This window comes from Phyllobates terribilis, unplaced genomic scaffold (genome assembly GCF_046119375.1).
Source record: "Phyllobates terribilis strain yellow unplaced genomic scaffold, ASM4611937v1 Scaffold_1__5_contigs__length_1240528914, whole genome shotgun sequence".
Taxonomy (NCBI): Eukaryota; Metazoa; Chordata; class Amphibia; order Anura; family Dendrobatidae; genus Phyllobates; species Phyllobates terribilis.
Genome location: NW_027362761.1, coordinates 814862404 through 814885777, shown reverse-complemented (window position 1 = coordinate 814885777; position 23374 = coordinate 814862404). Strand labels below are relative to the sequence as shown.

Here is a 23374-nt window from a genome sequence, read left to right as displayed (position 1 = left end):
TATTCACGTAATTTATGCGGCTGCTGTGAGCTGCTATTTTTAGCCTAGGAAGGTGCCATTTGCAAACATGGTCCCTGGCAATAATTAACAGCTCACAGCTGGTTCGTTAGCAGCTACGTCCCCCTGATCAGCACTCAGCAGCGCTTTGGACACAGCATATTTTTGTTGCATCCAAAACGCGGTGTTCTAATGCCACACTTTTGATGTCGGTACATGTGAATCCACCGCATATAATGACACTTCAATCAGTCAAAATCTGCAGTGGAGACTAGCGTGTCCGCTACAGAATGTAACATACCTGGCGGCGTCCTTGCATAGTGGTCCATTTCCCACTGTGCAGGAGCGCGCACTTGATCTCCTGTCCGGAATGTCTCTCTGGCTTCCCTCCATGCTGTCTGTTTGTGTCTGTCTCTGCTGCTTAGGGGCGGCGCCCGATCACTTCCTGCTTTTTGTACCTGCTGTGGGTCACACCCCTTGTGCGTCCTCAGCCTATTGCTGTCTGACACTTGGTATATAGCTCAGCAGCTCCCTTCTATCCCGGCCTGAGCAAAGTGTTTTCCTTCAGTGTGTGCTTGCACTCTGAAGGTGCCAGGTCCCGTCTTTGTTTCCTTGTCTGCCTTTCCTGGAGGCTGTATTTCCAGGCCTGTCTGAACTTAGTCCTGTATTCCCCTGTGTGGGTCAACAGCCGTGTCCGGGGTCTGTCCTGGAGTAGCACCTGGTCCCTCTGCTCGGTTCCTCCTTGGTGCACTGGCGTCGTATGCCGTCGTGCGACCCTGGTCGGATCGGGTGAATACTTAGTCACGCCCCTCCAGGCATTCACTCTCCGGCACGGTCCAGTGGAATCACTACCAATCACACGCACACGCCGCTTAGCCCGGGCGTGTGCATAACAGCATGCTCAGGCCATGGTTCCCGTTGAGCCCCACGGCCTTCGCCCTCTGAGAAGTTTTCCAGCGAATATATGCATTAAAATAAATAAATACATTTTTTTTTCTCTTAGCTGAGTTCCAGGCGGGTTACGCACCCGTCCAGATGGATCTATCAGCTCTCGTTCCTGCGGATCCGCCACGTTACTATGGGGATCCAAGACAGTGTCGTGCATTTGTGGAGCAATGCATGCTACACTTTAAGGCCTACCCTCTCTACTTTCCTTCCGATTGGGCTAAAGTGGCCTTTATGATGTCTTACCTGGCGGGTGATGCCTTGGAATGGATCAACCCCCTATATGAAACACAGGATCCGATCCTCCGGGACCTAATGGCCTTCCTGGTGGCCTTTCTAATGGTCTTCGATGATCCTAACCCGGAGGCTCCTGCTGAAGCTTCACCTCCCAATATCCCGGAGCAGCCCCGATGGGTAATGTGTGTGGGTAGCGCAATAGTCCTCCAGCCCAATGAGACTACTGCCCACCCAGAATCCTCACAGGGTGACTACGCTTTCCGGAATACTTCTCTCAACCTCAAGAGGCAGTCCAGACGTGCTAGACGTAGAGGCAAGCCGTCACGCCAGGGTCTGTCCTCCCTGAGACCTCCTGACCCCAACCTTGAAGTCCCTACTGAAGCTTCATCTCCCTGTATCCCGGAGAAACCCCAATGGGTAATGTGCGTGGGTAGTGCACCAGTTCTCCTGCCCGAAGAGACTTCTGCCCATCCAGACTCCACACAGGAGAACTTCCTGCACCCGGCATCAGATGCTTCTCTCTCTTTAACCGGTGTGCATGTCCAAGGATGCTCCAAAGCTGTGGTTACCTCTGAGTCTGTGCACCTCTACTACCTGGCGGAGGATCCCCTGTTGCCTCCTGAATCCTCCGGGATACCACTCGATGACAAATGGAGAGAGACTTCTCTACACCCGGTACTCAATACTTTGTCCGCTTCGTCCTGTGAGCCTGACTATGGGTACCCCAAAGTGGTAGTTACCTCCGAGTCTCTACACCCCTCCGACCAGGCGGAGGATCTCCAGTTGTCTCCTGAACCCTTCGGGGTGCTACCTGGTAACGAAAGGACAGAGACTCTCCTATACTCTGTACCTGATACCTCGCTCGCTTCGTCCAGTGAGTCCAACCTAGTGTACTCCGAAGCAGAAGTTACTCCCGAGTCTCTACACCCCTCCGACCAGGCGGAGGACCTCCAGTTGTGTTCAGAACCCTTCGGGGTGCCACCTGGTGGTGAATGGACAGAGACTTTCCTATACTCGGTACCCGATACCTCGCCTGCTTCCTCCAGTGAGTCCAACCTAGTGTACTCCGAAGCAGAGGTTACTCCCGAGTCTCTACACCCCTCCGACCAGGCGGAGGACCTCCAGTTGTGTTCAGAACCCTTCGGGGTGCCACCTGGTGGTGAATGGACAGAGACTTTCCTATACTCGGTACCCGATACCTCGCCTGCTTCCTCCAGTGAGTCCAACCTAGTGTACTCCGAAGCAGAGGTTACTCCCGAGTCTCTACACCCCTCCGACCAGGCGGAGGACCTCCAGTTGTGTTCAGAACCCTTCGGGGTGCCACCTGGTGGTGAATGGACAGAGACTTTCCTATACTCGGTACCCGATACCTCGCCTGCTTCCTCCAGTGAGTCCGACCTAGTGTACTCTGAAGCAGTTGTTTTCTCTGAGCCTCTGCACTCTTCTGACCCGGCGGAGGACCTCCAGTTGTTTCCTGAATCCTCCGGGGTACCACCAGATAACAAAGAGACAGTGACTTTTCCTCATTATGTACCTGATAACCCGTCTATTTTTTCCTGTGAGCTTGACAAGATGTACCTCGAAGCAGAGATTACCCTCAAGTCTCTGTCCCCCTCCAACCCAGTGAACGACTGGTCCTCGAATTCCCTGCGGAAGATTCTGGCAGGTCTGAAGAAGAGGGGGCGTAAGGGGGGAGGTACTGTAACATACCTGGCGGCGTCCTTGCATAGTGGTCCATTTCCCACTGTGCAGGAGCGCGCACTTGATCTCCTGTCCGGAATGTCTCTCTGGCTTCCCTCCATGCTGTCTGTTTGTGTCTGTCTCTGCTGCTTAGGGGCGGCGCCCGATCACTTCCTGCTTTTTGTACCTGCTGTGGGTCACACCCCTTGTGCGTCCTCAGCCTATTGCTGTCTGACACTTGGTATATAGCTCAGCAGCTCCCTTCTATCCCTGCCTGAGCAAAGTGTTTACTTCAGTGTGTGCTTGCACTCTGAAGGTGCCAGGTCCCGTCTCTTGTCTCCTGCTTTTTGTATCAGTTCCCGTGTCTGAACTGAGTCCTGTATGTCTCCTGCTTTTGTATCAGTTCCCGTGTCTGAACTGAGTCCTGTATGTCTCCTGCTTTGCGGTATCAGCTCCCGTGTCTGAACTGAGTCCTTTCTGTGTTCTCTTGTCTGTCCTGTCTGAACACGCTCCTAGCCTGTTCCTCCTGCCTTCTAGGGGCCGATTACCTAGACCCGTTCCTGTATCTTGTCTGACCTGTCTGTACTCGCTCCTAGCCTGTTCCTCTCGCCTTCTAGTGGCCGATTTCCTAGACCCGCTCCTGTGTCTGGTCTGTCCTGTCTGAACACGCTCCTTGCCTGTTCGTTCCGCCTTTTAGTGGCCGATTTCCTAGACCCGCTCCTGTGTCTGGTCTGTCCTGTCTGAACACGCTCCTTGCCTGTTCGTTCCGCCTTCTAGTGGCCGATTTCCTAGACCCGCTCCTGTGTCTGGTCTGTCCTGTCTGAACACGCTCCTTGCCTGTTCGTTCCGCCTCTCTGGGGGCCGTATTCCCAGACCCGCTCCTGTATCCCTCTGCAGTGTCGGTCTCCTCCGTACACTCAGTTCCAGTCTGAACTCTCTCCTGTCCTTTACCTGTTTTGCCTCTATGTCCGTTCCCTTCCTTTTTCTGCAGAGTCTGAACTCGTACCTAACTCCTGCTTGTTGTCTCTGCAAGTACTGTGTGAGTATCTGGCTCTGTCTTTCCCTTCCTGTCTGTTCCGTGTGAACAGAGCCCTGTCCTCCCTGCTCAGCCTTGTCTGCACTCTAGCTGTGCTTGCCTGTAACCCTCTGCCTGTATTGTTCCCGAGTCCCGGTGTGTACTGGGTCCTATCCCGCCTGTGTTCCTACCTGCTAGTGCCTCCCTGTCTGCACTCTAGCTGTGCTTGTCTTTACCCCCCTGCCTGCATACCCGCCTGCCTGCATACCAGTCGTGCCTGCCTATACCCACCAGTCTGTGTGCCAGCCTACCAGCCTGTTCCTGTATTCCCCTGTGTGGGTCAACAGCCGTGTCCGGGGTCTGTCCTGGAGTAGCACCTGGTCCCTCTGCTCGGTTCCTCCTTGGTGCACTGGCGTCGTATGCCGTCGTGCGACCCTGGTCGGATCGGGTGAATACCTAGTCACGCCCCTCCAGGCATTCACTCTCCGGCACGGTCCAGTGGAATCACTACCAATCACACGCACACGCCGCTTAGCCCGGGCGTGTGCATAACACAGAAATTGACATCCTGCGGGTGAGTTTGGGTACGTGGCCACGATCAGGAGCCGCTGCGGATTTGAAGCAGCGTGCTTATACAGCGTTAAACCCGCAGCGTCCATATGTTACAGCATAGTGGATGGGATATCTTGAAATCCCATGTCCACTATGCGTGCATCTGAGGCTACGGATCACCTGTGGACACTGACATGCGGTGCATCTTTGAGGACCGCAGCATGTCAAATTGTCTTGCGGAGTCGTTAGTCTCCGCAACAGAAATTTGACCACTAGAATGTATTGAATGCGGTAAATACGCGTGGATCAGTGAACACATGCGGAGTTACCAGAGTTCAATAGAATGCAAAGTTTTGGACGCAGCAAAAATACACAGAGCCTAAAATTTTTCTAAAAATGGCATGGGCTCCCGCGTCATTTTTATAACCAGGGAAAGCCGACCACTGGAGGCTGATATTAGTAACCGGGGAAGGGTCCATTAGCCAACAATGTTCCCTGGCTATTAATATCAGCCCACAGCTGTTTGTTTCGCCTTTACTGGCTAGATTACAGGGGGACCCCAGAAAAAAGTTGGGCGTTACTTGTGGTGCTGGACCGGGCACAATTACCTTCCTGATGGGTAAGTCTGATAAAAAACGTTATGGCTCTTGGAATGAGGGGAGGAAAAAACGAAAGTGAAAAAAATGGAAAAATCGCAAAGTCATGAAGGGGGTTAAATGCGTTTGATTGAGCCTTATATATGTCACAGTCACCTTGCATGACAATCATGAATAATGGAAATGCATGGCCTTTACAGAGCATCTACACAATGCACGTGGGAAGAAAAATAAAAGAAAGCAAGAGGCCCAGCTGTTCTCCCCTACAGCAAACATCCAAGTCTCCCTAAGCAGAAATCAATATCATAACGTCAGGAAACGTTCTACACGCACAGGCCGAGAACAAGGCTTTGTCACTGCAAGTATATTTACAGCTCATGGCATGGCCTGTTGCCAAGGCAGTTAACGCAAAGATCTGCCAGCAGTGACAATGGTTCTGTGGCATGAACAATCAAATACAATCTCATCTAAATTCAGAAGAGTCAAGAATAGCTGGAAACTTAACAGCTCAGCAAATTCTAGGGATCATCCATTCAGCTCAGATATTTGGAGGCACAAGCAGAAGCGACAATACAAAATATCTCAGCTGCAGTGTGCATCAATGTAAAAATTTTACATTAAATATTGAAACAAAATGAAAGCTCAAATACATCTCCTCTCCTCTGTAGCATCCTCTCCTGTTTGGCTTGTTTAGCTTGGAGAGTTTCTTTAATTACGGAACTGTGAAAAAGGTTTAGGCAGGTGTGGAAAATATGCTGCAAAGTAAGAAAACTTTCAAAAATAAAAGTGTTAATAGTTTAATTTAAGCAATTAACATAATGCAGAGCGAGTAAACAAGGGAGAAATCTAAGTCAAATCAATTTGGTGTAACCTCTTGTAAGGTGGCAGTGTTCACACCGTGTAGTAACTGAGGCAGTGACCCAAGCAAGTCCAACATAAACAGCTTTTATTTCAGCAACTCACGGGTTAACAGAAAGTCCTCCGGTTCGCAGCCGGGTTAACAGAAAGTCCATACACAATGGTTGCCGTGGGCAACGGCCGCGCCGGGCCGCTCAGAGCCTGACGGGTGCAGAGCCTTCCCACGCGTGGGTTCAGCCACACTCAATCCTGCCGAGTTTTCCTGCTCTGCTCCTAGCAGGTCCCAACACTGAACACCACTAATCCTTAGTGCAGGGTTTTTAAAGGACCTGTGGCAAGAGCCACTGGAAAACCCAGGTTGGAGGGAGGAGACACCCCACTGCCTTCCTGTAGCCTCCTTCAAGAAATGAAGGCCCTGCCGGGTTTTACTTAATCTGCCTTAGCCAGAAAGCCTGACCAGGTCAATGCTCACCTTCATTCCTGCATTGCAGCCGCAGGTGAGTTTGTGACTGCAATGCACTCCTATGGATTTAATAGGTCTCTGTACACATTCTGGGGATATATAACGTCCCTCGTATACGATCCCGGTCACTGCCTCACACTCTGTCTTCAGAACAGCATTAATTCTCCTGGGTACAGTTGCACACAGTTTTTGAAGGAATTCGGCAGGAAGGTTGTTCCAAATATCTTGGAAACCCCACTACAGATCTTCTCTGGATGTAGACTTATGCAATTCCTTCTGTTTCTCACAGAGACTAGATGATGTTGTGATCAGGCCTGTGTGGAGGCCATATCGTTAATTCCAGGACTTCCTATTCTTCTCTATTCTAAGGATAGTTCTTAATGACATTGACTGTATGCTTGGGGTCGTTGTCCTGCTGCAAAATAAATTTGGACCAATCAGATGCTGGTATTGCATCATGGATAAGTAACTGCCTGTATATCTCGGCATTGAGGATACCACAAAATGGCCAATGTTAAGGACCATAAACACAGTGATTGGCCAAGGAAACTTAGTGCAGCAGATGAAAGACACAACATGGTTAACTTTGCTGCTTAATTTGAAGATGTCCAGCAATGCAATCAAAAACTGACTGCAACCAATGGAACCAGACTACAGCCATCTCCTGTTCGGAGAAGTTGGACCAGAACTGGTCTTCATTGAAGAATTGAGGTTAAAAACAAAACCTTGGACATGGAAACAAAGCCAAGTGACTTAACCATGCAGGAAAACATAGGAACTGGAGTTCAGAACCAAGGCAGCAGGTGCTCTGAACTGATGAGTTAAAATGTAAAATATGTGGTTGTAAGAGATGGCAGTTTGTTCACTGAAGAGCTGGAGAGCCATACAATAATAAGTGTCTGCTGGCAACAGTGAAGCATGGTTGAGGTTCCTTGCACATTTGGGGCTGCATTTCAGCAAATGGAGTTGTGCATTTGTTCAAGATTAATGGTTTCTTCAATGCTAAGAAACACAAGTAGATACTAATCCATCAGGGAGGCGTTTTGATTGGCTCCAAATTTATTCTGCAGCATGACCATGACCCCAAGCATACAGCCAATATAATTAAGAACTATCTTCAGCGTAAAAGAGAACAAGGAGTCCTGGAAATGATTATATGGCCCCCAAAGAGCCCTGATCTCAACATCATGAAGAGACAGAAAGATTTACACAAGCCTACATCCACAGAAGATCTGTGATTAGTTCTCCAATGTGTTTGGAACAACCTTCTCTGCAGGGTTCCTTGAAAAACTGTGTGCAATTGTACATGGGAGAATTGATGTGGTTTTGAAGGCAAAGGGAGGTCACACAAAATATTGACTTGATTTAGATTTCTATTTTGTTCATTTAGTTTATTTTTATCAATTAAGAAACTACAATTAACATTCCTATTTTTAATACATTCTTATTCTGCCTCATTTTTTTCCACACCTGTCTAAAATTTTCGCACAGTATTGTATACTGACCTATTTTTATGGCACTATCTCAATTTATGTATTATACTTGTAATATATACAGGTGCATCTTACAAAATTAAAATATCATCAAAAAGTTAATTTATTTCAGTTCTTCAACACAAAAAGTGAAACTCATATTATATGGAGTCATTACAAACAGAGTGATCTATTTCAAGTGTTTATTTCTGTTAATGTTGATGATTATGGCTTACAGCCAATTAAAACACAAAAGTCATTATCTCAGTAAATTAGAATAATTAACAAAAAACATCTGCAAAGGCTTCCAAAGAGTTTAAAAAGGTCCATTAGTCTGTTTCAGTAGGCTCCACAATCATGGGGAAGACTGCTGACTTGACAGATGTCCAGAAGGTAGTCATTGACACACTCCACAAGGTCCCAGAGTTCTAATTTTCATTTGGAAATCAAAGTCCCAGAGTCTGGAGGAAGAGTGGAGAGGCCACAATCCAAGCTGCTTGAGGTCTAGTGTGAAGATTCCACAATCAGTGATGGTTTGGGGAGCCATGTCATCTGCTGGTGTAGGTCCACTGTGTTTTATCAAGACCAAAGTCAGCACAGCCGTCTACCAGGAAATTTTAGAGTACTTCATGCTTCCCTCTGCTGACAAACTTTTTGGAGATGGAAATTTCATTCTCCAGCAGGACTTGGCACCTGTCCACACTGCCAAAAGTACCAATACCTGTTTTAAAAACAACGGTATCACTGTGCTTGATTGGCCAGCAAACTCACCTGACCTTAACCCCATAGAGGATCTATAGGGTATTGTCAAGAGGAAGATGAGAGACAACAGACCCAACAATACAGACGAGCTGCAGGCTGCTATCAAAGCAACCTGGGCTTCCATAACACCTCAGCAGTGCCACAGGCTGATCGCCTCCATGCCACGCCACATTGATGCAGTAATTGATGCAAAAGGAGCCCCGACCAAGTATTGAGGGCATTTACTGAACATACATTTCAGTAGGGCAACATTTCAGATTTTAAAAACATTTTTAAATGTTGTTATAAAGTATTCTAATTTACTGAGATAATGATTTTTGTGTTTTTATTGGCTGTAAGCCATAATCATCAACATTAATAGAAATAAACACTTGAAATAGATCACTCTGTTTGTAATGACTCTATATATGAGTTTCACTTTTTGTATTGAAGAACTGAAATAAATTAACTTTTTGATGATATTCTAATTTAGTGAGATGCACTTGTATATTGTGGTAGATTGGCTCACTCGGCTGCTCAGAGAGGTAGACACAGGAACAGTTCTTGTGTTAATCTTCTGCTGATTTATTAGAACACTGCATAAACCAGTGCAAGGTTCAACAAAATAAACATGGCCTTTCTGGCATAACGGTAAAGCAAAAGATAACGTATAGCACAGTCCATATGCCAGCGGGGATCCGCCTGCTTAGGATACTACAGAATTCAGCACAGTTTAACATACAACAATTCTCTGGAACTTTTCTCCTCCAGACACACTGAACACCGAGTGACTGAGAAGGCTGGCTATTTACCTTCTAAACCCCTCCCTGGGGTGGAGATGTGGTGAACAGCCTCCCACCCGCTATTCAGTTTTCACATGAAAATCTAGCCCTTAAAAATGGCCGACTAACCCCTCTAATCCCCTAAGGTGCTGGAGCATTTTCCCTAGGTTCATATGACTGAAGCCTCAGTGATACATATCTCTCCTCCAGTACTTTACCAGTGACTTTGTCATTATATACTGTATATGTATATATATATATATATATATGGAGAAAGAGACACAAGGTAATATATATTTGCACCATAGTGCTAATCCGTGGCAAACACATGTGGCTATAACCAGGACCTGTACTATTTATTACTTATCAGCACTATATCTTAACATTTATCCCTACTACTCAGCACTGTGCATTTGGGATACATCTGCTTTTTATTTATTTTTTTGCCTAGGTCATTTGGATGTAATAATGATATTATTCATAAGTTCCTTTGGAAAGCGATAATTGAAATGTAATGTTGATTTATTGCCCTTTAATATAGGGTGCTATGTTATACTTCTTTTATTTTTAATGTTATCACCCACTTTTAATCGTATATGTACCTTTTATGTATTGATTAAATAAAAATCATTATCTTTACATATGTGTGGTCATACTTGTAGTTTGTGTGATATATGCGGATGATGACCACCGTTCTGTGATAATTATCATTTCTCTGGCATTCTGCCATTTTTGCAGGTTATACAGAGATTATACATTATAACCAATGCTCCAGAAATTTTAGAATAATTCTAGACTCCATGGCTTAGCTATTGGGCTTTAGCAGCAACTCTAACCATATCTTGCCACAAATATAAGTTCGCACAAAAATAAAATTAAAAATATTTGTCTTTTTTTAGATTAAAGCAGTTATCAGAGCAATAATTGAATTTCCTATTGAGGTGAACTTGAGTTGGGCTGCAATACCCTAGAGCGGCCATTACACAATGGGGTGTTCTGTTTCACTACACTGTACTTCCTTTGACTATCCCAGAAGAAAGAAAGTTTTAGTTTAAAAAAAAAATCTCTGCCATTGTTGGTACTTAGCTGTGTTTTTTCAATGTGGTATTTGGACAGAAATCTTCGACAAAGCCAAAATGTGTGAATGTGACCTTGCTACTAACTTGTTAAAAGGGAGGCCGAAACCATTTCTTTCAGCATGTCAAAACGATCAGTTTTGACAAGAGCATGTTGGGATCGCTAAACCCCAGCTGCATACCGACACGCTCACAGTTTAGAGGCTACAACTCAAGGCTCAGGTTCCCTTTAAACTTATGTTTAGCAAATACAGTAAGTACATTCATGTTTATGTTTCACTATCTCACATTATGTACACTCCTCAACATTGAAATTGTGACAACAAGAAGGAAAGTTGTGCAATTATGGAAATCATAGGGTCGATAGACATGTTAATGATGTGAAAATGATGAAAAAATGAAAACTACATTTTCAGAGCATTTTAATTTGTTCAGTGTCTTATAGGGCACCACATGGAGAAATACATACACTTACTTCTTCCCCTTGGCTGCTATCAATTAGATCATTAGTGGTTGTCTGATGAATGTTGTCATGCTGAAATCCCCTAGGCACTCAAATCATAAAGATCTGCTGCTGGCAGCTCCTTTTGCTATTGTCAAGCAATTACATCCCAGATGTGCTCAATGGGAGACAAGTCCAGAGATCCTGCAGGCCATCGTAGCACGTTTAGGTCACAAAGGCTGCTCACAGTACGAGCCAAATGTGGCTTGGTGTTAAAAAACGGCTCTTGAAACACTTTGGAGAAATGGCCATACCACTGCTTACTACACCATATCAATGTAATGCCGAGCTATTATTTTACCTGCTATGAAGACTAGAGGAGTCTGGCTACTGTAAAATTATACATCCACTCGATAATCGTAGGAGCAAGACAAGTGTGATGTTCCCTAGTGAAGGGAATTGCTCACCTGCTTTCGCCAAATTTGAATGGCGTGTGGTGATCCATTTTTTATTACAAGTGAAATTAATTGTCACATACCAAGCCTGAAAACATTTGCAAGACATGAGGCTATGAGCTAGACGTCGAACTACAGATGTTCTATTGACCTTGGTCCACCACTCTCGAAGACCATTGTGGTGCAGAGCAAGATGGCAACGCAGGTTGGATAGGAAGTCTATCCTATTCAGCGATGACTTGACACAATGATAGCTGGAAATTGGTTTGGAGACCACACAGGCAACGCCATGAAGAGGCAGTCATGAGGTATCATAAAAGTGTCACAAGAGATATTTGTCAACACAACAAGTCCATGTCACATGTTGCTTGTGCTACTGTGAGCAGCATGCGTGGTCTAAATGGGACGTCATTGGTTGGCAATTACAAAGTGAGCTGCCAGCAGCGGATCTTGATGATTTGCGTGCCCAAGTGCATTAAGTGTGGCAGAACATTCCTCAGACAACCATTAATAACCTCATTGATAGCATGCCAAGGCATGTAAGTGTGTGTACATCTGCATGTGGTGCTCAGACCTGATAATGAATACATTTTTTCTATCATTTTTCTATCATTACCATGTCTATCGATTCACATAATACCAAGACTTTTTCTTTGTTGTGTTGTAATTTCAATGTTGAGGAGTCTATGTACATGTAATTAAATTAAGCTGCCTAACTTTGTAAATACAGTACAGACCAAAAGTTTGGGCACACCTTCTCATTTAAAGATTTATCTGTATTTTCATGACTATGAAAATTGTACATTCACACTGAAGGCATCAAAACTATGAATTAACACATGTGGAATTATATACTTAACAAAAAAGTGTGAAACAACTGAAAATATGTCTTATATTCTAGGTTCTTCAAAGTAGCCACCTTTTGCTTTGATGACTGCTTTGCACACTCTTGGCATTCTCTTGATGAGCTTCAAGAGGTAGTCACCGGAAATGGTCTTCCAACAATCTTGAAGGCGTTCCCAGAGATGCTTAGCACTTCTTGGCCCTTTTGGCTTCACTCTGCGGTCCAGCTCACCCCAAACCATCTCGATTGGGTTCAGGTCTGGTGACTGTGGAGGCCAGGTCATCTGGCATAGCACCTCATCACTCTCCTTCTTGGTCAAATAGCCCTTACACAGCCTGGAGGTGTGTTTGGGGTCATTGTCCTGTTGAAAAATAAATGATGGTCCAACTAAACGCAAACCGGATGGAATAGCATGCCACTGCAAGATGCTGTGGTAGCCATGCTGGTTCAGTATGCCTTCAATTTTGAATAAATCCCCAACAGTGTCACCAGCAAAGCACCTCCACACCATCACACCTCCTCCTCCATGTTTCACAGTGGGAACCAGGCATGTAGAGTCCATCCGTTCACCTTTTCTGCGTCGCACAAAGGCACGGTGGTTGGAACCAAAGATTTGGACTCATCAGACCAAAACACAGATTTCCACTGGTCTAATGTCCATTCCTTGTGTTCTTTAGCCCAAACAAGTCTCTTCTGCTTGTTGCCTGTTCTTAGCAGTGGTTTCCGAGCAGCTATTTTACCATGAAGGCCTGCTGCACAAAGTCTCCTCTTAACAGTTGTTGAAGAGATGTGTCTGCTGCTAGAACTCTGTGTGGCATTGACCTGGTCTCTAATCTGAGCTGCTGTTAACCTGCGATTTCTGAGGCTGGTGACTCAGATAAACTTATCTTCAGAAGCAGAGGTGACTCTTGATCTTCTTTTCCTGGGGTGGTCCTCATGTGAGCCAGATTCTTTGTAGCGCTTGATGGTTTTTGCAACTGCACTTGGGGACACATTCAAAGTTTGCCCAATTTTTCGGACTGACTGACCTTCATTTCTTAAAGTAATGATGGCCACTCATTTTTCTTTACTTAGAATTTGTATTATGGCAAGAAAAAAGCAGCTAACAGTCTATTCAGTAGGACTATCAGCTGTGTATCCACCAGACTTCTGCACAACACAACTGATGGTCCCAACCCCATTTATAAGGCAAGAAATCCCACTTATTAAACCTGACAGGGCACACCTGTGAAGTGAAAACCATTTCCGGTGACTACCTCTTGAAGCTCATCAAGAGAATTCCAAGAGTGTGCAAAGCAGTCATCAAAGCAAAAGGTGGCTACTTTGAAGAACCTAGAATATAAGACATATTTTCAGTTGTTCACACTTTTTTGTTAATTATATAATTCCACATGTGTTAATTCATAGTTTTGACGCCTTCAGTGTGAATGTACAATTTTCAAAGTCATGAAAATACAGAAAAATCTTTAAATGAGAATGTGTGTCCAAACTTTTGGTCTGTACTGTATATAGTATTCCATAGCTTGCACAGGCCTTAAGTTTCATTGTGTGTGATTTAGAGACCATCCTTATTGTTGTATTAATACATCTACACAAAATTGGGTAAATCTGGATTGGATCAGTCTGGATTCTGAGAAGTACAGCAATGCATACTAATACTAAACGAAAAGAAAAAAAATATCCCAGAATGCAGTGCAACAAAGACCACTGTGTTGCATTACATATCAGTTTTGGTAAGTAGGACTGTGTTTGTCAAAATATTGGTATTTATTACCTCAATAGTCATGCATTCTGCAAAAATATTCTCATCAGAAAACATTAATAATTCAAGTCATATTTGTAAACCGCAGAAAATACCATCGCCTCCCCATTCTTAACTGTTCTGTGAACGTGAGATATGTAGATGTCAAGGTATAGCTGATGCACAGCTTTACACCAGCAAACATAAATTATCCTAAAACAAAACCCATTGTAAGTACCAGTTCACATAAATAAACGTACTTGTGTGAATACCAAAACTGCCCTCAGGAATAATACTTGATTGAGACACAATATAGACAGACGCTATGTGATGGAAATGCTGCAGGTAACGTAGCAAATATACATATACACACATACATACACGCAGGCCCGGACTGATCCGTATTAGAACAAGTGGACCCCTATGCAGGAGTGGGACCCCACACGAGCAGTGTAGTATTTACAGATAAAGGCAACATCTCATCATTCATTTAAAGGGGTTGTCCAGGACTATTTCCTTTTTACTATTGCCATAAAAAGTAACAGGCAGGTAGTTAGTAACTACATACCTGTTCTGCGCGCCCCCAGCTCAGCGCAGTCACTGACTACTCCTACAGTCCATTCCGCTGCTTCACATCAACAGAGCACCTGTTCCTCTTCCAGGCTGCTCTGTTGATGGGGCGTGACTACTATCATGCTGATTGACAGCCGGCTCTCCACAGTTAGGCAACAGGGAGCCGGCTGTCAATCAGCATGTCCAAGCGCCATTTAATACAGACTGGAAATCTATCCATTCATCGCTGATATATACAGGTGCATCTCACTAAATTAGAATGTTATAAAAAAGTTACTTTATTTCAGTTCTTCAATACAAAAAGTGAAACCTATATATTATATAGAGTCATTACAAACAGAGTGATCTATTTCAAGTGTTTATTTCTGTTAATGTTGATGATTATGGCTTACAGCAAATGAAAAGACAAAAATCATTATCTCAGTAAATTAGAATACTTTATAACAACAGCTTGAAAAATGTTTTTAAAATCCGAAATGTTGGCCTCCTGAAATGTATGTTCAGTAAATGCACTCAATACTTGGTCGGGGCTCCTTTTGCATCAATTACCGCATCAATGTGGCGTGGCATGGAGGCGATCAGCCTGTGGCACTGCTCAGGTGTTATGGAAGCCCAGGTTGCTTTGATAGCAGCCTTCAGCTCGTCTGCATTGTTGGGTCTGGTGTCTCTCATCTTCCTCTTGACAATACCCCATAGATTCTCTATAATAGATTCTCTATGGGGTTAAGGTCAGGCGAGTTTGCTGCCAATCAAGCACAGTGATACTGTTGTTTGTAAACCAGGTATTGGTACTTTTGGCAGTGTGGACAGGTGCCAAGTCCTGCCGGAGAATGAAATTTCCATCTCCAAAAAGCTTGTCGGCAGAGGGAAGCATGAAGTACTCTAAAATTTCCTGGTAGACGGCTGTGCTGACTTTGGTCTTGATAAAACACAGTGGACCTACACCAGCAGATGACATGGCTCCCCAAACCATCACTGATTGTGGAAACTTCACACTAGACCTCAAGCAGCTTGGATTGTGGCCTCTCCACTCTTCCTCCAGACTCTGGGACCTTGATTTCCAAATGAAAATTGGAACTCTGGGGCCTTGTGGAGTGTGTCAATGACTACCTTCTGGACATCTGTCAAGTCAGCAGTCTTCCCCATGATTGTGGAACCTACTGAAGCAGACTAAGAGACCTTTTTAAACGCTTAGGAAGCCTTTGCAGGTGTGTTTTGTTAATTATTCTAATTTACTGAGATAATGACTTTTGTGTTTTCATTGGCTGTAAGCCATAATCATCAACATTAACAGAAATAAACACTTGAAATAGATCACTTTGTTTGTAATGACTCTATATAATATGAGTTTCACTTTTTGTATTGAAGAACTGAAATAAATTATTCTAATTTAGTGAGATGCACCTGTATTTGTGTAGCATATATGTGCCATTTTTACTTAAGATATAAGTTTTAGAGCCCCATGATGTGCCTGTTAACATCAGATTCATAATTCAGTTTTTTGGGGTGAGCTTATACTAATGAATATGCAGTTTTGCTTTACTCTTCAGCCCATACTCGTATAGAACATTAATGTTACAGAGTATACAGGGTGCCAGCGCTCTTCTGTAACTTGAACATGGAAAAGATGTCACCAAACACATGTCTGAAACTACAAAATATGTGGATAACCTGCAGGATAATATCTTAATAAATGTTTATCTTTAAAGGAAATCTGGCAGCAGGTTTTTGCTATATAATCTGAGGCAAGCATGAGGTAGGGACTGAGACACAGAATTCAATGATGTATCACATGTCAGGCTATGCGCTGTTATTTAACAGTGCAGGTTTTATCACCTGGTGTTTATCACTGCTGTGACTAGCTTGCATGGGCTTGCAAGTCTGGCTCCGCCCCCTCCTGTACGCAGCTCACAGTCTATATCTACTGTTGGAGATCAACTCACTCAGCAGCTAAAAGAGAAAGTCACAGGAACACTTTTCGTTTAAGTTTCCAACTGGTTTAATAAAAACATACTGCATAAACCAGTCCAAAATTAGGTAAAACAAACACCTTCTGGCATAAAGGGAAAAACAAAAAAAGATACAGTACAGTCTGTGTGGCTGCGGGGATCCATCCGCTCAGGGAAATAAAAAAACAAGGTTCAGTTCTCTTTAACACAAGCACATCTCCAGACACACCAAACACTGAATGAGTCTAAAGGCTCCACGTTTACCTTCTGGACCACACCCTGGGGGTGGAGATATGGCGAACAGCCTCCCACCCACTCTTCAGATGTCCACAAAAACCCAGCCCTTAATATGGCTGATTAACCCCTCTCAGCACATAGTGTGCTGGAGCATTTTTCCAGGTTCATATCACTGAGGCTAACATCCTCAGTGACACATATCTTCCCTCCAGTATTTTACCAGTGTCCTTCTCACACTACGTACATAGAGAGCATGGGTGGGTGTACAACTACTGAACCCAGTAAACTAAGTGATACATCGTTGGATTCAGGGTCTGTCTGCCTACATTATGCTGCTCTCAGATGAGGTAGCAAAAACCTGCTGACAGATTCCCTTTAATGTTCTCCACAAGAAGTATTTTACAAGGAAACTTGCTGCAACAATCCAGATTGAGGACCAGTTTTTTCAATATAATAAAAAAGAGAAATATAATAAGTATTAAATTCTTATCTATTTTATAATTTGATAAACTTAAATGCAGTGCAGTACAAAAGGCAACATTCAGATGAGTGTATTTTCGGTCAGCTGTCTATGCGCACGACGGACTGCACACAGACAATGCACTGACAAATGTTAGTCAATGTGCAAGTGCATGTGAGTGATCGTGGCATGAACTACTCTTATCTGTCATACAAATAAAAATAACGCACGTAATGGTACAGAGATCCTGCAGCCATAATGATGTGGACGAGTCCTAGTAGTAGCACACAGACCTAGTCACATCCTCAATTTTCAGAACTGACTGGTCCAATAATTTCAATATTTAACTTTTTAAGATTGATTTTGGACTTTCAGAAATTGAGTAAATTTTGCAATATGGCAGTGAATTTAATATAACATTTCAAGCACTTCATTCATGCCCTTATTCAGGTCTGTCAGTAATGATTGACAAGTCTCTAAATGCTATGAGTACTCTCTCCCTTTCCTTTGGAGATTATATTACACAAGAACAGTGGCAGGAGGGTCCCAATACAAAGAAGTTGTGCAATTTTCCTTATAAGATTTCATATAACGCAAAAGGCCCCCATACACGTCAGATTAACGTTAGCCAATACTGCCGATATTGTTGAGATCGGTTGACAGTCTAATGTGGAGGCCTCCGACTCTACCCCCGTCAGATAATTTTGTGGGAAAGAAGAATCCATCCTGTTCGATTTTCAACGGACGATCCTTTTGTTCTTCCCTGAGATAAACAGCTGCCAGAGGAGTCAGGCGGCGGTTCTCTGTCTCAGAAAACTCAGAAGCTGAGCCGAGTCTTCCTGTATAAAGGAAAGTCAGAAAATATAGGTGTAGGACCATCAATTGCTCAATACCTATCTGATATGTATGAGGGCCTATAAGGTAACCCCATGAATTCCTGATTGGGATGTTGAAAGGTATGTCAAATGCAATGTTCTCATCAGCTTTACCTGGATCCTACAGCACATGGACATGGCAAGGATTGGCCACTATCAAGTACCACTGCATCAGCGTGGACAGGAAAGATAAAGGTGCTCTTCAACTCACTTGTTAAGTTGGTTATCCAACAGTAAAGGGACTCCAATATACACTTTGGGCCCTGGTCACACACTGAAATCAGAGAGTCAGTCACTTACTTAGGTAGTGCAGAGATGTCTAAATTATTGCTGTATCTGACTCCCCCTTATTTAATCTCCCTCCCTTGTCGTCATGTAAGCCCCCACTCTCCCCCCCAATGAAGGGGGCACATTACTATGACATACTATTCAGAGGTTTAGTTTAAAGAGGCTCATCGCTTTAGAAGGGTCCCTTGACAATAATCCAATTACAGTGTATGCCTACGCTAACCCCCAATATTCAGCTATCATCTGTGGGAAAGCCTAAGACTCATGTGCATACACAACAGATCGACCAACAGATTTCTCCTTTTATATCAGACTGTCACTACTTAGTCATGATTCTTCTATAGTTATGTTAAAGGGGTTGCTTCAGGACCCTGATTGCAGAAGAGCGGTGCACTCCTGATGACTGACTGTTTGGGCTGGTGGAATGGCTGAGCCGCTTGCCTGACCTGTGCGCTCTCCGTTGCTGCTTGCAGAGGCAACGTTACCTCTGCAACATTGGAGAAGCGCAGTGACACAGAAGCTGGATCCAGCAGTCCGGCCAGCTTTAAAGCAGTGCTTCCAAGCTGTATAGCAACCAGCTAGCATGAGTCTGCTCCATGCCTAAGAAACTGGCTACCTCTGATAGGCTGCAGAGTTAGCTGGTAACTTTGGTAATGAGTTGTAAACTACAGAATTAGAAATCCCTCTGCCCTTGAGAATTGAGGATATTTGATATGAGGTGTATTGAAAAGTTGCTTGTTTTTACAATTTTACCCATTTATTAGTATTTGTATTTAGTAGTATTATGTCATTCTTAAACTAGAAATAAATCTTATCCATGTAGCTGGTATTGTAATCCACTGCTAATTTTCCACTCGTAACTCATCGCCAAAAATAGACAGCATTTCCACAACATGTACAGTTATATTAATTGCTCAGCTACCCTGCAGTTCCATCTTGTATATTTATGAAATATCTACAGGATATGATAAATTTGTACAGAATATGGAGATCCCAGCAAAGGACCCACATCTATCTGGAGAACAGGGCCTTGTTGCACACTGTTTTCAGTGGAGAGCATTTCAATACGAATGAATGGGAATTCCGACCACCTCTCCACTAGCATCGACGGGCATCAGAGCCTTGCTCTCAAGAGGAAGTAGGACCTGTGGGTGGTGTCTCCATGTACTATACATTTATGGCAGCGCTTGTTCAAATAAATTGGTTGACAGGTTAGGTCCTCCAGAATGCAGTCTGGCCAAGAAATGAGGATCTTGGACATAGGACCCTTTTTCTGATAAACTTAGCATACCCAAATAGTACATGTGAAACTGGGTTCTCTACATTGGATAACCTTTATAAGTAAAAGATGGAGTAGTGGGTCACTGGGCTAGTAGACACCAGCCAAACATTAACCTAGAGCTGGCACTTTTCTGATAGGGGTCAGTGGTCCTTCTCCGTTAATCATGGACACACTGACTAAGAGTTCAGTTGTCCTGTCATTTGCACGTATTGGGATAGCCAACACATTTTCATGATAGGTTTCCATAAAAATCTATTTCTTTAAACCACCACCAAATCTGGACTTTATGATAATGAGAAACCACATCTGCTCTGTTATATGTTACGGTAACAGTAACTGAAAGAAGCACAAGGCCCCGATGTCCTGAAAAGTTTACTAATAGGATCCCTGTGACCATTAATGTATATGACATCTACACAGGAAAATACAAAACCACAATCTATGATGCCCAAACCAACGCACCCCTAGGAAACGCCTGGCACATAGTGTACCGGTGGAGATACCCTGGATTCAATTCCGAGTCCAGACAGACAAAGAACATAAAACAGAGGGGCAGACACTAAAGTATGGGTGACAATGGACAGATCGCTCTGCGACAATAGAGAGAACATGATGGATTGTGCAGGCAGGAGGACAGTGACCACAGCCCTGGGTGACAATGCAGAGGGTGACATGGTGACACTCACAACAAGAAGCTCATCTCCTTGCTAAGCCGGCAGCAGCAGGGACAGCAGCAGAGAGCAGGAGGTGACAGTCCACTCAACAGCAGCTGGAATCCTTCTGCCAGAACTGGGGGTGTGAACCACACACTGCACAACGCCTTTTTTTCCCAACAACTTTATTTAAAAAGGACAAGGATGACAAAACAAGGAAGAACAGGAAATATGGATGCAAACTTACACCGCAATACACAATAACATTCTGACGCCATTTAAAACAAGTTACATGTCATTACATCGGCTGCCTATGAAATTGGCCCCAACGTGTGTGTATCAATTGGTGATAGCGAATGACGATCTCGGTACAGTGCTGCGGAATATGTTGTCGTTATATGAGATAAAATAGGTGCAGCGTTTTAATATTTTTTCGAACTCATCCATAGGGAGGGGTCACACAAACGATTTCTCCACATACGAAAAAAAAAAAAAAAAAAAATCGATTCTTCTGATCAGACTTTGATCAGTGTCATCAGGTTTTCACGTGCGTGGGGAGAAAGATAAAAAGTTTTTCCACCTTGAAAATCGGAGCGTACTCAGATGTCACCCGAGTACGGTCCGATTTTTTTAATGGACCCATAGATTGGCTTTTCTGAATTTGAGCGGAGCCCCTTAGATGAAAATTGGACATGGCTCGGTTTTTTGCCACTTAGTCTGAGGAGAAAAATCAGACATGTGCAGAGCCCCATAGAATATCATAGGTACGAGTGCAATCTGTGAAAACCTAGAATAGTACCGGTATGAGAAAACAGGTGGTGTGCACAAGTCTATAGAGGGACTGTAAATGTGGCACATTCGCGATACTGGGACTTCTGTGAGGCTGCAAGGACCACACTAGCCACATCTCTAGCGAAGTGCCACCATGTAGTGTCCTACACGAGGACCACACTAGCCACATCTCTAGCGAAGTGCTACCATGTAGTGTCCTACACAAGGACCACACTAGCTAGCCACATCTCTAGCGAAGTGCCACCATGTAGTGTCCTACACAAGGACCACACTAGCCACATCTCTAGTGAAGTGCCACCATGTAGTGTCCTACACAAGGACCGCACTAGCCACATCTCTAGCGAAGTGCCACCATGTAGTGTCCTACACAAGGACCACACTAGCCACATCTCTAGCGAAGTGCCACCATGTAGTGTCCTACACGAGGACCACTCTAGCCACATCTCTAGTGAAGTGCCACCATGTAGTGTCCTACACAAGGATCACACTAGCCACATCTCTAGCGAAGTGCCACCATGTAGTGTCCTACACAAGGACCGCACTAGCCACATCTCTAGTGAAGTGCCACCATGTAGTGTCCTACACAAGGACCACATTGATTCCCAGGTACTATACAATACTGGCACCCAACTAGAATTGTAGGAGAGTGATAAGATGCCGACAAAGCAATCAATGCTGTACCAACAACGTACGGCATCAGAAAAGAACGCAAGTCAGTTTCCACAAAGTAACTTAACAGCAATATAATAGAGCACATAAAAATGTATCAATTTAGCAGACAAAATAAGCATGCAATAAAATCTGTAAAAAAGCACACGTATCTGCTCTAGTTCTAGCTGTCAGTGCTACTCAGGGACATACATACCATGTGGTGTAGACTGCACAGATGCACAGGGGTCCGATATGTAAGGGGACCCACTGTCACCTCTAAAGCAGTAAGCAGCTTCAGTCACAGACACAGAAAGGGCTGCATTGTGATGATCTACAGGACTGTAAAAGGCCCATATACTGTTCTTACACAGGGACCTTCTTCGGTTATGTCCGCCCCCCTGGTGCTACTTGTATGTATACGGACGGCTTATCACTGTTAGAAAAAATTTCCAAAATAATTGCCAGCTTTACCAGTTTCATAATTCTTCAAAGATTTTTCTTGACATGGAGGAATATTAGTTTTATAATTTTGCACACACGTTCTTTACTGATTGAATCTGGTCAGTTCAATAACATTGTTTGTATTATATAGGAAAAAAGGACATGGAAAAGATAGACAGCGGACATACTGCTGCACTCGTGACATCACCGCTGCAGTCTGTCAGCAAAGCTGAGGCCAGTGGCAGGGACGGAGGACTGATCTGCAGGATGAGTAAGTCAAATAAGTTTATTATTTAAACCAACCGGAAGTCAATGGGAAGCTGTTCCCAGAAAGCCCCTTGATCATGATCTCAAAATATATTCTAATAAAACAGGAATATAAGGTAACACAATTTTGAAGAGTGCAGCATTTTACCACACCTGCCTAAAACTTTTGCACAGTGATGCATATACCATGAGCAGCTCATGCACCAACCTGGTCACCTACTAAAGTCTATGAACGCTGATGACACACTCAAGATTGAAAATTGCAACACAAAGAAGAAAGTCACGGAATTATGGAAATCACAGGATCTATAGACATGGTAATGATAAAATATTAGAAACAAAATTTTTTAAATATCTCAATTTACTCAGTATTGAGCATGAACAACTTACTCAGAAATACACACACTTACACACCTTGGCAAGAAGTTATTCATCTTTGTCTGAGGAATGTTCTGCCATGCACGCAAATCATCAAAATTCAATGCTGGCAGCTCCCTTTGCAATTGCCGACCAATGATGTCCCAGATGTGCTTGGAGTAGCACTGTAGCCTTGTAGCACTGGGGTCCTGGATTCAAATCCCACCAAGGACAAGGAGTTTGTATGTTCTCCCCGAGTTTGCATAGGTTTCCTCTGGGTTCTCCGGTTTCCTCCCACACTCCAAAGACATACTGATGGGGAACTTAGATTGTGAGCCCCAATGGGGACAGTGATGATAATATCTGTAAAGCGCTGTTGAATATGATGGTGCTATATAAGCAAACATATTTAATAAATAGTAGCATGTTGAAAAATGGGTTTCTGGGACATATCAAGCCTAAGGCGTCAGTGTCTATACAAATTCTCAGAAAGAGTTTGCATGATATTGGCCTATGAGCCAGATATCCAGCTACAGGTGTTCTACTGACATCAAACCACTGCTCTCAAAGGCCATCATGGTGGAGAGCAAGATGGCTTTACAGACTGGAATGGAGATGTATCCTCTTCAGCAATGAGTCCTGCTTTTGTCTAG

At 44.0% G+C, this 23374-nt stretch overlaps 1 protein-coding gene across 2 annotated transcripts in view; it reads right to left on the bottom strand.

Moving 5' to 3' along the window:
* The window catches only part of MOB1B (MOB kinase activator 1B), a 125207-nt gene that overhangs the window by 92028 nt on the left and 9805 nt on the right, over positions 1-23374 (bottom strand). The window contains exon 1 of one of the 2 annotated variants that reach the window (XM_073637457.1): positions 20247-20404. The exons of the other annotated variant lie outside the window; for it this stretch is intronic. Within the exon in view, the coding sequence (XP_073493558.1) occupies positions 20247-20260 (14 nt within the window). The 5' untranslated portion in view covers positions 20261-20404. Of the gene's footprint in view, positions 1-20246; positions 20405-23374 lie in introns of those variants that run through there. 2 annotated transcript variants of the gene reach the window in all.